At 51.7% G+C, this 14,583-nt stretch overlaps 1 protein-coding gene across 1 annotated transcript in view; it reads right to left on the bottom strand.

Moving 5' to 3' along the window:
- Positions 1–6,774: 6,774 nt before the first annotated feature.
- Positions 6,775–14,583, bottom strand: part of Slc24a4 (solute carrier family 24 member 4) — a 76,202-nt gene continuing 68,393 nt past the window's right edge. Inside the window, exons 15-16 of the mRNA XM_047539411.1 lie at positions 14,188–14,253; positions 6,775–13,087 (exon numbers count right to left, since the gene is read on the bottom strand). Of these exons, the coding sequence (XP_047395367.1) occupies positions 12,935–13,087; positions 14,188–14,253 (219 nt within the window). The 3' untranslated portion in view covers positions 6,775–12,934. The remainder of the gene's footprint in view (positions 13,088–14,187; positions 14,254–14,583) is intronic.

Below are 14,583 nucleotides of genomic sequence, written 5' to 3'. Positions count from 1 at the left end.
TTCTAGAAGTTTCCGTCCTTTGCCCCCTCCCTCCCCATGGAGGACGATCAGGGAAGCCAGCAGGTGAGGCCCTGGAGTGGGCTTGGAGGCATCCCCAGCCCCCCCGCAGGTGGGAGGCACTGGGTCAGCCTTGCTGCTTGGCGTCTGTCCTTGCTCTTGGCAGAGCCAGGAGTGAGGGAATGGAAAGAGGCTTTGCAACGGTGACCTCTGGGAAACAGCCACATTTTTGACGAGAGGCCAGTGATGAAGCCTCAGCAGCTCATCATCTTGAAGCAGGCTCGTCTACCAGAAGGAGAGGCGGGAGTTCGGGCTTTTCTCTGGAAGCAGAGCTCACTGTGTAAGGGGCACCCTGGTCCTACTGAGAGCCCTGCCCACTGCGAAGGTAAGGACTGGGATCCCGAGGGACAATCTTCAACAATAGGGATTCATCCCAGAACACCTAGGATGGGACTGAGGACTCGAATATGTGGAAGAAGACAAAACCGCACACGCAGCCTTAGTTAGCAATGATGCATAATAAATGACCCCTAACTTAACTACTTTAAATAACAATGAGGTTTTGTCCTAATTTGTAATTTTTTTTTTTTTTTTTTTTTTTTTTTTTGCTTATTTAATCTTAATAGTTTCTATGGGTCAGGTCTTGGTAGTAGAATATGGGATTGGTCCTGGTTCAGGGTCTGTCATGAGGTTGCAGTCAAAATGAAGCTAGGCAGCTATTCTGGACCGTGAGGCAGAAGTTATTTGCTGAGGAAGGCAGAGCAGCAGGGGAGGCGGGCCACTGGCCCCCTGGAGCGTTGCCCCAGCCCTGGACCCAGCATCCTCATCTTCTTGAGAGGAAGAAATGAAGTCCTAGTCCGTTCCAGCCCCTGTTATTTAGAGGTTTTCCTGGTGTAGGATTCTAACAGGTAGAAATAAGGGCAGGTCATCCTAGTGGGAGGAGCTAGTGTAAGGAAAGACCCAGAAGCAGGACCTTGCTTCTTTCTCAAACTAGTGGTCGGGGGACAGAAGCTCACGTGCCTGCTTGAGAGGCACAATGATTACTGATTCTTGCAAGAGCCACTCCAACGCCTGGGCTCCACTCCTTGGTGAGGACGTGGTTTGGTTCAGTCTCACTTCTCCCTCTGGAGTAACTACTTCCCCTGGAAATCAAGTGTGGTGTCCACAAAACGTCTTCCACGTGAGAAAAATCAGAAATCAGGGTTCTCATTTGAAACCACGGTGCAGCAACAGGCCGGTCACTTGAGGGCAAATCTGGTCCCACACTGGTCTCCTCCAGGCCCCCGCCTGTGCTTCTGTTGCATCTCAGGTGAGAGTCTACAGACAGCTGTGCACTTAGTAGGAGGTAAGAACATTCCCAACTGGGGCTCCCCTCCTTAAAGAGCTGCGAGGGCAGCCGTGGTGGGGGGACGGATGGTCTGGCTGCTTTGGAACCACACACAAGTGTTCTAGTCCTCTTTTGGAAGATGGCTGTAGACGTACCCTACCCCACTGCTTGGAAGGATTTAATGGAAGGTCACTAACTGCCTGTGAAGTTGCAGGCTCATGATAAAACTGGTAAGAGAGAAAAATTCATGAATTGCAAAAATCAGTGCAGGGAAATCAACCCATGGAGAGCAGATGTCCAGTTCTGTGGTCTCTTTGGTTCCCTGGTGCCCTATTCCTCATAGGTGGGCCAAGAGGTGTGTTTGGGGGGTTGGGGTTCAATTCAACTGCCATTGAGAAGGCGTGGCGAGGAGCAGAGAGGACCACGGGACAGCCCTGCCTCCGAGGTGTCCCTGTTGGAGCCGCAGAGGCTGACGCTGTGGGGCGTGGTCCTGGCAATGACCTTGGCCAACAGCTACATAATTTCCAGGGGCCAGTGCAAACTGAAAATGCGCAAGGTCTCGCTCCAGAGGTGAACGCATGCCAGGACAGCGGCCGGTCAGCGCTGGGCTGCCTGCGAGGCCCTTCCGGCCTGGGGCCCCCTGCTTGCAGAGCCTGGCCTGGGCCCTCCAGCCTCTCGCTTTGCCCAGTCTGAGGGGTTTCTCAGCAGCCCATGGTCCAGGGCCACCTTGGTCACAGCCCAGCAGCTGCACGGTACCAGCTCGGCCTCCAGGGTCCCCTGCTGGTCCCACAGGCCCCTCAGCCTCTGCCACCTCTGGAAGATCCTCATCAGCCCACGTGCAGATCAGCAGCCCCGCAGAGGCTGAGTTCTGCTCACTGGGGCAGCCTCCTGTGCGTCCGGCATGCTGGCCACCTCTGTGGGTTAGCCCTGCTGGCTCCAACTGGACCCCACGGCAGAGTGTGACAAGAGCCCTGGACCCTCTTTTCCTCATAACTTTATCTCATGCAAAATCCCAGAGCAGGCAGTTTGAGAGACCCCCTTCCTTTCTGGATCTCCAGGTTCAACAACGCTGTGCAGGAGGGTTAGCGTCCTGCTTTTCAGAGGACGGGACAGGGTCTCTGAGAGGCTACCCTGAGCAGCCCAAATCCCAGATCCACAGGTTCTGAATTAAACCCCAGGCCCCAAACTTGCTCTTGTCCCAGCTTCAGTGTCAGAGTGAGGGGACTTCCTCTCCTCCTCTGTCTCTGTTATCTTGACCATCGGTTCCCAAGTCCTGTGGCCACAGCACCGGACCATGAGCCCCAAAGTCACTGGACAAACACTGGGCACCCACCCTGGCCCGTCTCTCCTCTGCAAACCCCTGCAGTTCTTTTCTGGGCTTTGGACCTCCGGTTGATGGCCACTGCCACATCCCAGTCACCTCTGCACACTGCGGTCAGAGTGACAGTTCAGAATCCGGGATCACCCTGCAGCAGTCCCCGAGGCCCTCCCGCTCACCCACATCCTCCACTTCACCTCTTGCCACTCTCATTCCCGGGCTCTTGTGTTCATTTCTGTGGCTGAAGTAATAAATCACCAAGAAGTTGGTGGCTTAAAACACAAATTTATGAGCTTATGGTTCTGGAGGCCAGGAGTCCCAAATGGGCTCCAGAGGGCTAAGGCTGGGGTGTTGGTGGGGCTGCCTTCCTTCTGGGACCTGAGTTGGATCCACTTCCGGCCTCTGCCAGCCTCCAGAACTGCCTGCACCCCTTGACCAGCAGCCCTGCCCCCTCACCTCTGCTTCCTCAGGCCCCCTGCTCCCCCCGTGATTCCACGGAACCCATCCAGATGGCCCAGGATCCCTCCCTTATCACATCTGCAAATTCCCCTTTGCCACACAAGACAGTATTCATGCTTCTACTGACCAGGACATGGACAACTTTGGGGGCCATTCTCCTGCCTGCTGTAGGCACCATGGGTCTTCCGGTTTGAGCTGCTTGGAAGTCATTGACTATGTCCATTGTGTTTTCTTGGTTATTCATGGTCTATTTTTCAATCCCAAAATATTTGGTGTGATTTCAGTGTGTTTCCTTATCATGGCTCATGCCTTCCGCATGCCTCACTCCCTGTCCCTGACCTGTCCACCCCTTCCTTCTGGAAGCCAGTTTGAGCTGCTGTCTCTCCTGAGCTCCAGGAAGGGCAGGTGCTCTTTCTCTGGGCAGCCTCCCGCAGCCTCCTGAGCTCACTGCCTCCAGGTCTCGGGGGCTCCCGCTCGCTCCATCTCCCCAGCCAGCGGTTATTATAATGCTTGGAATGCAGTAGGCCTTCAGTGTTCCTTGCATGAATCAGTGAGTGGCAAGGTATGTGATGCTGCGTCTAAGTTTCAGCTGATGCCCTGCTGTAGCTGGCAGAGGCACCTGAATGAGTACAGTTCAAACTGCGACTCTTCTAGAACATTCTGAATGAGTAATTGCCTAAAAATACTAGAAGCTTACAAACCGATGGTGGTGCTGCTGCTGATGGTGGTGACAAGAACAGAGGAAGTGGTTCATTCTGGTCTGGGGTCTAGGGAGGCCCCCCAAACACGTGGACAGGGACAGGGGTCGCAAGCAGAGGGAATGGCATGAGGACACCTGGTGCAGAATGCAGATGGCATGGGGAGGTGACATTGAGGCCTCAGTGGCCTTTGAGGCAACTGGGAGCTATTGATGTTTCTGAGCAGGAGAGGGACAAATGGGTTGCCTGCTTTGAAGATCCCTCTGGCTGGGTGGAGGATAGATTGGGAGAACCAGGAGAGTGGAGGCAGGGAGGCCAGCCAGGAACCGACAGCACAGACTCAGCAAGCACTAACGGGGACAGCGATGCAGGAGCAGAAGGTGAGAGATTGCAAAAAAGACACAGGGGAAGACACAGGAGGACGGAGCACGCCCGATGCTGGGGCGGGGGAGGCTTGACGTCTTGCTGTGCAATGACTCCATGACGTACAACAGGAGTGGGTCTGGGCTGGGAGCTTGAATCAACTTCTCCCCAGTACGAAGTGAAAATTTCTAAACATCAAGTCGAAGAAAATTGCACAATGAACCCCCGTCTCCTCTCCCGCTCTTCTAGTGAGACGCAATCGACCTGCCTCCCCACACATCTGTCTCCATCTGCACCCATCCATGGTAATAATGCATTTCAGAGTAAGTCGCAGGCACCCGGATGCTCCACCCCTAAGGGCTTTTTCACTAACTAGAGCTCATCAAGACTTGTCTTTTAAGGTGGTGTTTATTTTTCCTGATAATGTGAGCATTTGTTAGAATTTGTTCTCTTTCATTCCATTCACCTTTGACCATTCGAGTAGTTTTAAAATTTTGGATATTTTGAATAAGCTCTTGAGAACATTTTCTCATAAAAAAAATCAGTTTGTACAAGTTTATTTCTGATGATGCTGACTTAGCAGGGCGTGGGAGGCCTCTAGCTGAAGAGCCCGGAGGTTAGACGGGTAGGGAGTGTCTCCGGAGGGACTCTGAACCTTGGGGCTAGAAGTATCAATTTGGGGGACAGCGGCAGTTGGGCTGGGCCTTGCTCCACTTGGGGGGTTCCGGGGTGTGCTGAACTGGTCACTGGTTCCTGACCTCAGCGTGCGTTAGAATCACCTAGGGAACTTTCAAAGATCTGGATGTCCAGGCCCACTGGTCACCTCCAGGGTGGGGCCTGGGTGTCTCTGTTTCAAAGCTCTGCCGAGGACGCCTGTGGCAGCCAAGACTGAGAACTACTGGGTGGGAGAAAGAGGCTCGGGGCAGATTGCACGTGCTTTTAAGGAGCAGGCAGAGAGGAAGCGGGAGATGGAGACATCGAGGAGGGGAAGAGAACCAGGAGAGGGAGCGTGCTCATGGTGGAGGACCACACCCACAGCAGTGAAGCCTGCAAGGGGCCGGGAACAAGAGCCCAGGGCCAGCACGCCCGAGGACACAGCAGGGTGGGGGCAGAACGTGAGGACTCACAGGCAGCAAGTGTGCTGGGGTCTCAGGAGAGACCTCACTGGTGGGGACAGAGGGAGGTCAGAACCCAGACCTGGATGCTGCCCTTTGCTCTTCCTGGTGGACACTTGCTACCAGAGGTGGGTGACAAAAACCCTGGTGAAGGCCTGTTTCTCGAGCCAGTGGACCACAGTCTACCTGCGCCAGGAACCCTGGTGAACCTGGAACCGACTGACTGGAACAACATCACCAACAAACCAATAGGGACTGAACACCCAGGCCGGTCACATTCAGTCAAACTCCGTCCCCTGGTCAGGGCTGGGCAGCCCAGGTCACGGGAGGAGACCTGACCCCTGGGGCTGGTCCCCAAAGTCGCCGCCTCCATCTGCCCCATCATCCTCATCTGAGCAGTGGGGACAACACCCCTCCTGCATTTCACTGCTCTTATAAACCACGAAGAGTTAGAGAGACTGAGGGACGCTGGGGCGTGCAGACTTTTGAACCAGCAGATCCCAAAAGTTAACAATGACTGGAATCACCAAAGTCCTTCATACATCACAGACTGACTCTAAGCAGGAAATGAGTGAAAAAGAAAGAGGATTCTAACTCTCAGAGAACTTCTCAAACCAACCACGGGAAAGCTCTGGAAAAAAAAAATTTGCTAGAGACTGTTTACAAATGCTGTTTGGACCTTGAATGTCCCCCAATGTCTCATGGGTTCAGAGGTGGGTTTTGGGGAAGTGGTTGGACCGCGAGGGCTCTGACCTCTTCAGTGGGTGAATCCACTGATGGCTGAGGGAACTTCTGGGAGGTGAGACCCACCTGGAAGAAGAGGTCACTGGAGGCGTGTCCCAGAAGGGCATGTCTTGTCCCCTACCCCTTCCTCTCCCTCTCTCATCTTCTTAGCTGCCTCCTCTGCTGCACGTTCCCGCCACCATCCGACCTCTCTCTTCACTACTTGGCGTGAACCAGCTGCACTGGCATCCTGGGAACTTGCTAGAACTGCAGCCCCTTGGCCCCACCCCTCTCCTGCTGACCCAGAGTCTGCTTTTTCACAAGATTGCCCAAGTGATTCACAGGTATGTTAAGGTTTATGGTGGCACCCAGGGTGGCTGGGACTCAGGAAAGTTTTGTAGGGTGAAGGAATCAGTCAGAGCTTCCATCTCCCAGCCTCCATCACCTATGACAAGAGCTGATGACGGAACTCTTCCCAGTGAGCAGGACCGGCTACATAACTTGCAGAGCCCAGTGCAAAATGCAAATGTGGGTCCCTTTTTAAAAGGTCTTAAGAATTTCAAGATGGTGGCAAGCGAGTGGGAGTCCTTCTGACAGGGGTGGGAGGGACCGAATAGGTCCCGTGCTCATGAAGCTGATGAGGTAGAAAAGGTCATTCTGGACCCAGCCATGCTAGCCAGATCCGTCATTTGCTTTATTCATTTCCAACCATTGTAATTAAAAGCTCCAACCTCTCATCCTTTTTTGACATTTATTTTTTTCTCCATATGCAAATAGAAATGGTTTTCAATGGCTCTTATTCCAGTGTAATTCTTTCAAAAAAATACAAATATGCATGTCTATGAAAACATGAATGGAAGTTCTATGTAGGGAAAGACAACTCGTGGTCATTTGTTTTATTGACAGTGTACAGACTTTTGATATATTGCATTACAATACTGACCGCTAGATTTCTCATAAAGGTTCAGTTTGTATTTACTCTAGATTGTTCTTTACAACAATAGTAAACTCATGCCAGTGTTTAGGAACCAAGAATGTCAATTCATTCAAATTTAATGACAGTTTTATTCAACTAAGAATCTCATGTCACAGAGCATTCACAGTGCAGGAGGTCACAGTTACTGAAAAAATAAATAGCGGCATAAATATATTTATTATTTACAATTTTCCAACCCGTTGCTCCTGCTCTGAGAGAATGAACGAAGACGAGGGTGCAGCCCAGCATGCTCGAAGGATCCCCTGGGGGACTCAGGCCACACGTGGACTGCCCCAGACGTTCTTGGTTTGGGCTGTTTTTAACGAGGTTCTTTCAGGACACAAGATGACCCTGATCAATCTCCCTGCTACTTGGTAAGTCAGGGTTGTGCCCTAGGAAGATCCAAATACCCCAGGAAGCCATGCCCTGCCCACCTCTTGGCATCTTGTATGCGCCTGGCCCCTGCAGGCTGGGTCCTTGCCTTGGCGACCCTGCATCTGCCCACGGGCTGGGCCTCAAGTGGCCAGCTGCCCTCCTCCTCTCTAGGTAATCAAAGCTCTCTTTGTGTTCAGATGCCGGCAGCTACTCTCAGCTGGAAGGGAGATCCAGGCAGCGGGCACGCTGCCAGGGAGCCAGCGCTCTGAACTGGACTCATAGACTAGCAGCCCCCCACAGGGATCCCCCACAGCAGCTCAGTCACAGCTCTGGGTCCCCAAATGCCCTGACACAATCCCTGGGCAGTGCGGACAGTGTGGTCACAGGGTCTACAACGTAGAGGGACAGGGATGAAAGGTGAGGCAGGAGGCCCAGTGGTCAGGAAAAAAAAACCCTAGGAGATTTTATTTGGAAAAACAGAACGGCCTTGCATTTTCAGGGGGAGGAGAGGCCTTCCTGTCCCCTTGGGGAGGGACTGGGGAACTCCCCTGTTGGGAATTTGGTGTGCTGTCTGCGTCCCTCCCTCTGTACACAAACGCGGGTCATACCAAGTCCTGCATCTAGAAACCAAAGGCTGCACGTTCCCTCTGGTAGCTTTAAAATTTTGTTTTCCAGTGACTGGGTGGGGAGGGTACGTACTCCCTCCAGGATTAAGGATTTTGTTGGCCTTAGACGTGGGAAAAGTCCCAACCAGCAAAGTGCAGAAGGACAGCAGCTTGAACTCTGACAACTGTGTGGGACAGGGGTGGATCATGCCACACCCAGGCTTTAGCTAAGGAGTAACCAACTCCAGCCCCGCAAATCCAATGGATGGAAAAGCCACACGGTCAAGGTTTGCCCTCCAGAGATGCCCCAGGGAGCCCCCAGTACCCAGCCACAGCATTGAGCCTGGGAGAGACTGGGATTTCAGCCCCTGGCACGAAGCAGGATGAAGATACACAACTTGGACAGCTGGATACTGACTCCCTAAGAGTGGACACAATGCCCTAGAAGCACGAAGGTCAAGGAGGACACAGGCAGGGCCACCTGTCCCTAGCAGTACTTGCCTAGGGTGTTTGGGGACTTGGCCACAATGAGTAGAACCTGGAAGTCATTCGTGGTTGAAAAGTTTGGATTTTTTAAAACTCCCATGAAAGAATCGAAGCTCAGATACCACTCAGCTGGCTTTCTGGAAAAGACTGCTCCACCCGGTGGCAGACTGGGAAGAACGGCCCTCCTACTGGTCTCACGTGGGCACTCACTAGCTGGAGCTGGGTGGCACTGTGACAGCCCCAAATTTACTCGCTAGCTGCCAGTTTCCAGGTGAAGCACACAGCTAGTGTCCGGTTTTAGTTTTCTTTATTAGCAAGCAACTACAACAACCTAAATAAAAATGCCTTTAAAAAGTCAGTACCCCACGGAGCAAGCCCTTCAGGGAGGAGCGCCCTGCACGAGGTCAGGGCTCCCCATGACGGACCTGGCGGGAGCCTGTTCTCCGACCGGTAGAGCTGGCCTGTGAAACAGCCTCCCTCTCGTTCTCACACAACTGACAACGGCCAAGCTACCCAAAGAACAGGAAGGGCCCCTCCCCCACGCTTGGAGAGACCTCACATGAGGGGCCCACATGAGGAGCTGCAAAGGGTGCACGGATGCTCTGGATGGGTCCATGTGGAGAGAGAGGGCCATGGGTCCAAGGCATGGGGGATGAGGGACTTCTTGCCACCCAAGAGCTAACCAGAGAGCATTTTTAGGAATTTCTAGAAGTTTCTAAGGACACGATGTGACAACAGAGCTGCCCTAGACATGAACCACCTCAGGTATCCTGGAGGCATCTGCTAACTGCCCCCAGGGAAGGGGGACTCCCACGGAAACTGTGGAGGGCACTTGAGAGAGCTGGATACATATTCAGAGCATGGCTCATCTCCTGACGATTTCAACCCTCAGAAGCAAGCCCTTTGCTATTCAAGCAAAAGCATGTGCTGACTGTCTATTGTGTTCACAGCACAGACATCCAGCCAGGGAAGAGATGTCAACTACTGACAACTGCTGACCCCCAGGGGGAAGTTCCCATGAGGTGGCAAAAAGCCCCCACTGATCATCTATGTGCCTTGAGCCCCAACCCCAGCTCATTTCCAAGTTCCTGCCTGCTGGGGAGTCCAGGGTCCTCTGAGGGTGGGCTGCTGCAGCAGCGATTGAGCTGGCAAATCCCCCTTACGGGAAGAGCAGGTAGAAGAAACTAGACCCCGAGCAGCCCAGGCTGGGGCCTTTGATCCCCCTCTGCAGGACTGCGCTTGGCTGATGTGCAAATCTCACCTGGCTCAACCTGGCTCAAGGAAGGTGAGTGCCTAGCTGCTGCTTGGGTCTGTAAAGGCAGGGGCGGTTGGGCAAAAGCCGGAACAGGCGAGGAGGGGAATGAGCAGGCGCGCACACACGTAGCCAGGTGTGCGCACAAGGGGGAGGCGGGCCACAGGGGGAGACGCAGAGGCTGCCAGGCCGGAGACCGTGTTATAGGAGCAAGGGGACCACAGCAACTGCCCAGAGTGCCCTTAATCTTCCGTCTCTCACAGCAGCTGACCCAGAACCTTCCTCCAGGGCCAGGTTCCCAAGATGCTTCACACTGTCCATCCTTATCCTTTGGCCAGTAAGGACAAATTCCAAACCAGAAGCAGGACTCAGCTGCACCTGCTTCTGAAGACATTTTCTACCTGAGTGCAATGGTTCCTTTTGCTTTTCTGTCCCCAAGAGAAGAGCTTAATGTATTTTTTATTTGTCTCTTTTTGTAGCAGAAATAATTACCTCATGCTAATTAGCTTTGGAGATAAAATAAAGGGAGAGATCCTGCATGGGCTGAAAGCATAATTAAAAAAACGGAGGCCTAAATTATCAAGCAATTCTTAAACTTGTGATGGAAATATATGTAGTTTAAAAAACAAGAATTCTTCACCTACACTGTACATAAAGTATCCTAGGTATGACAATGCATAGAGCCTTTTAAGGACATTACATTGGCACATTAAAGTCCAAAGAACACTAGCCAAGAGGAGCATACTACATATTAAAAACATAATTTCATAGTCTCTAACTGCAGCTGCAGTATACTTTATAACCTCCAATGGATTCTGCAGAGAAGAGGAGGGCAATTAGGATATATTCTCTGAAAGTTACACAAGGACTCGGAGAATTTGAAAGCCAGTAGGGACATCTTCAGGGGCCATGTGCCCTGGGTCTTGTCATATCTGAAAATAATTTTTGGTCTGTTTTAGGAAAAAACAAAACAAAACAGGGACATCAGATAAGAACAGGTATTAGGATATGACCTGGGGAATCAGGAGTCAATTAAATATTTGCTGAGGTTTTGACTTAAACAAAAAGAACCAACCACAAGTGCAAAGTCATACCCACGCCTGCAGCCCCAGGCTGGCCAACCCACGTGCACTGGCTCAGCTGGGGAGGGGCCATGGGCTGGCGCTTGGACAGGCGCTGATGCTCACTGGCCACTAATCTCTAGTCAGTTGACCTGCCCAAGACTAAACTGTCTAATATGTGGGAAGAATTATCCCTACCTATCACAGGGCAGTTAGAAGAATCAAAACAGAGACGGAAGCACTTGGAACCTGGGCTGAGTTGGTGTGTGCATGTGTGTGTGTGTGTGTGTGTGTGTGTGTTAGGTGAACTAAGCTGTTCAGGCCCAGAGGGGTCCCCAGGGGCTCTGAAAACTCTCACAGCTAAGTTTCTACTGCTGAACCCACAGGCTCCATCCTGCTTAGCCAGTTTCTTAGGAAAAGCCTTCTGGTTTCGATCTGAAGACCACTGAGCCCAGTTTCTAGGCAGAGAAACAGAAAGAGAAGCGTTGATGTGGTGTCGTCCTAATACTGACGTGAGTCCTGAATGGACACTGGGGACGGGAGCCAAGTCCCACCACAGGTTCATGCTTAAGGGAACTGGGGGTGGGGAGGCAGGCTTGAACACTTCCTCTTTTTGGAATTCAGGAGGCCTTAAAGAGCACAGTCACAAATTCCAATGTGGGTCATGAGCTTTGAGTCTCAGGAAGGGGCTAACTACTGGTTTTAAATTCACTGCCAAGTTTAAAGCGATTTCTGGTGAATCGCTAAAAATCTTTCCTCTGACATCGACATGGGTCATTCCCACATCTTCTCCCGTGCAAAATATCACCATATTAAAAGTGCATCAGAGTTGATAGACTTTGCAATAGAAACATTAAAAAAATAAAAGAACACTCTATATAAAATTAATTTGTGCTTGCTTTTGAGAACCCAGGAGAGGTTTGTGTTCATAAATCTTTTCAATATCTATTTTAGAGCTAGGAAGCAGTTGAACATTATTTCCTACTTTTCTATTTTTTAATCAGTCTCCTATCCCCAGTCTTTCGTGTGTAGTAAGCTGTACGTTTCAAGAAAATTAGCTCTAAAAATTCCAAGATTCGGTTTTCACACTTGCCTCCTGTTAACCAGAAAGCAATTCATTGTTTTTAAGGAAATTCCTCTTCTTGTCACTAACCATCAGTTCTGAAATTGACTGGGCATTTTAACAATTGGGCTTTCGAAAGAGGGGTTCTGAAGCTAAAACATTAACAAAGAAATGACAAACCTGAACGGACAGTGCATTGCCTCATACAGAAGGTCTGGAATGTCGAGCTATAAACTACAGTCCTCACCGTGTCTGAGTTAGCACCTGTTTCCACGTTGGTCCTTCACCTTTTTCTATATTCCAAACCAAACATCTTAGAGTCAATGCAAGATGGTACACAGAGGGCTCTTTTTTGTACAGGGGTGACCTTTTGGTCCCCATTATGATCCTTTTGTGTAGAATGATATTTTTCAAGTATGATGATCTGTATGATGCTTTATGTTTTAATATTTCATTGCTCATTCTCCACATCAATAAAAAGGATAAGAGTATTTGCTTGCTTTTTTCTCTTCTGCTGTGAAAGAAAAGTTTCCATTCTTCAAATTTTTCCAGAAAAAAGGAGTGGAATGTCTGCTGTCATGGTCTCAAACCCCCAGCAGGGTGACACCTTGCCTCTTCCAAACCGTGAGTGCTTCTGGCAGAAGTCAGAAGCTCCTGGTGGCACAGGCTGCCTGAGGCTCTCTCCCCTCCGGCCCAGAGCTGATGCTGGAGAGTGGCACTTTGGTTTTGCACTTGCCCAGGGAGACCTCACGTGCAACGACCGCCTCATTTCTGAGGCTGCTTGTGGAAGAGAAAGACAAACTGCATGCAGAAGTCCTTTTGAGTGAAGTGTGCAAGAGATGAGAGGCTTCATGTCCCCGTGACTGGCAGCTCAGGGGTCTGCAGAGCTGCTCAACTCAAGTCACGCTGGGACCCTGCCTTGCGGGCTGACTCTAAGGAGTAGTCTCACAGCCTGGCCTGGGACCAGACAAAGACCATGGTGGCCCTTCCTTCCAGCTCATGAAAGGACAGATGGTGGTGGCCGAGGCAGGAGAGACCTGTGGTGGGAGAGGGAGAGAGAGAGGAGGATGCCAGCATGGCGGGTGGCCAGGACGGCTTGCGGGTGGTGGCTCAGCTTTAATCGTCTTCTTGACACATGGGCAAGTTGACGAAGGTAAAGACATTAAACTCTATCATTATGGAGAAGCACAGGAAGATGGCGTAGAGAACCAACACGTAGATGCCCAGCTTCCGGTCCAGCTGCCATTTGTTGAGGTGAATGCCGAGGACCTGAGGGGGCAGAAGGTAAGAGTTGGGCTCGGGGAACAGGAACATGGAAAGCATTGTTACCAAAAATTAATGCATAAGTCACAAACCCTGCAGCTGCAGAACAGAGACAAGGGCAAATGGACCCGGCTGGGCTTGTCCTTGGTGTAGACCTATCCCAAGCCAGGGTGAGTCTATGGCCTGGTCTTGCTGACTCCGAGATACACAGCAGCCACCCTCGTGGCACTGACCTCCCCAGGCAGGCGGGCCACTTCCTTGGGTGCACCAGTCCCCCCCCCCCCCCGCCCAGCCCAGGCCTTCTCTAGAGACAAGCAGGTCTTTGTCTTGGCCTCAGAACTCGGCCTTGTCTTTCTTCCTTGGCATATTTCCCAAGGCTCCCAGGGAACCATTCTTGGCAAACTGCAGCCTGGGCCATCCACATCTGCGTGCCTGTGTCCCCCCACTGCGTGTGGGGGTGGGGCACGCTTCCCCCCACTCTCTTCCCTCTGATGACTGAATCGAGGCTTCCAAGGGCTGGACCACAGTTACCTCTGAGGAGCGTAGAGCTCTGTAAATCAGACCAACCTGTTCAAATCTTAGATTTGCTGTTTCCTCACTCTGTGACCTTGGGAAAATTACTTAGCCCATGAGCCCTGATTTCTTCTGCAAAACGGGAATGGTAACTACATTCCCCTCATCAGGTAATGGCAAAGCTCAGAGAAGTCAGGCAGGAGTACAGTGCTCAGCTCAGCTAGCACACGGAATAGGGAAGCCCTGGCTACCAAGTGTCGCCCCGAGGCCTGCAGTACCCCCTCTTGTCAGCTCAGCCAGGCAGGGAAGAATTTCTGTCCCTCTGGCACTAGAGAGGACACTGGACAATGCAGTACAAAGAAAGGAAATGTATTCCCCTGTGACATCTCATCTGCTCAGGAAAACGTGTAGCACGTTGGTAGATGCTCTTGGGAAAAACGGGGTTTGGAGGATGTGTGTGTGTACACCTTCCCTCCACTTGTCTTACGCCAGGGCAGGTGACAGGGAGGTGTCTGGAGTCATGCAAGTGACAAGGCAAAGCAGATGGAATGAGGCCTGCGTGAGGCTTCTCTTTGGGAAGTGTAAAAACTCACGGTGAGTGCCACGGAGCCCAGCAGCAGCACCACAGAATAGACCAGACCCCGGCTGTTGATCTTGACCTGGAAAACCAAACACATGTGCCCTGAACCTCTTGGTTGTGTGGCAATCCATTGTGAATGCCCAGGTGCTCTGGTTTCGTCATTCACTGGTCAGGAAAACACAGGGGTCCTCCGGTAAGCGCATGGCCTTGGGGAGTCTAGACAATGTGGGTTCAAGGGGGCCTGGGAGGGGACAGGCTGAGGAAAGAGGTTGAGGCATTGAACAGCCCTGGCAAACTTAGGCCTCCTTATTCAGAGCCCTCCAGGCTGTTCTGGAAGCCATCAGAAAAGGTGGGTGCCCCATTCATGATAAAAACACTGAGGACACTAGGAATAGAAGGAACCCACCTC

This window comes from Sciurus carolinensis, chromosome 2 (genome assembly GCF_902686445.1).
Source record: "Sciurus carolinensis chromosome 2, mSciCar1.2, whole genome shotgun sequence".
Lineage (NCBI taxonomy): Eukaryota > Metazoa > Chordata > Mammalia > Rodentia > Sciuridae > Sciurus > Sciurus carolinensis.
Note: the sequence above shows the minus strand (reverse complement) of the source record. Positions and strands in the feature narration are given on the sequence as shown.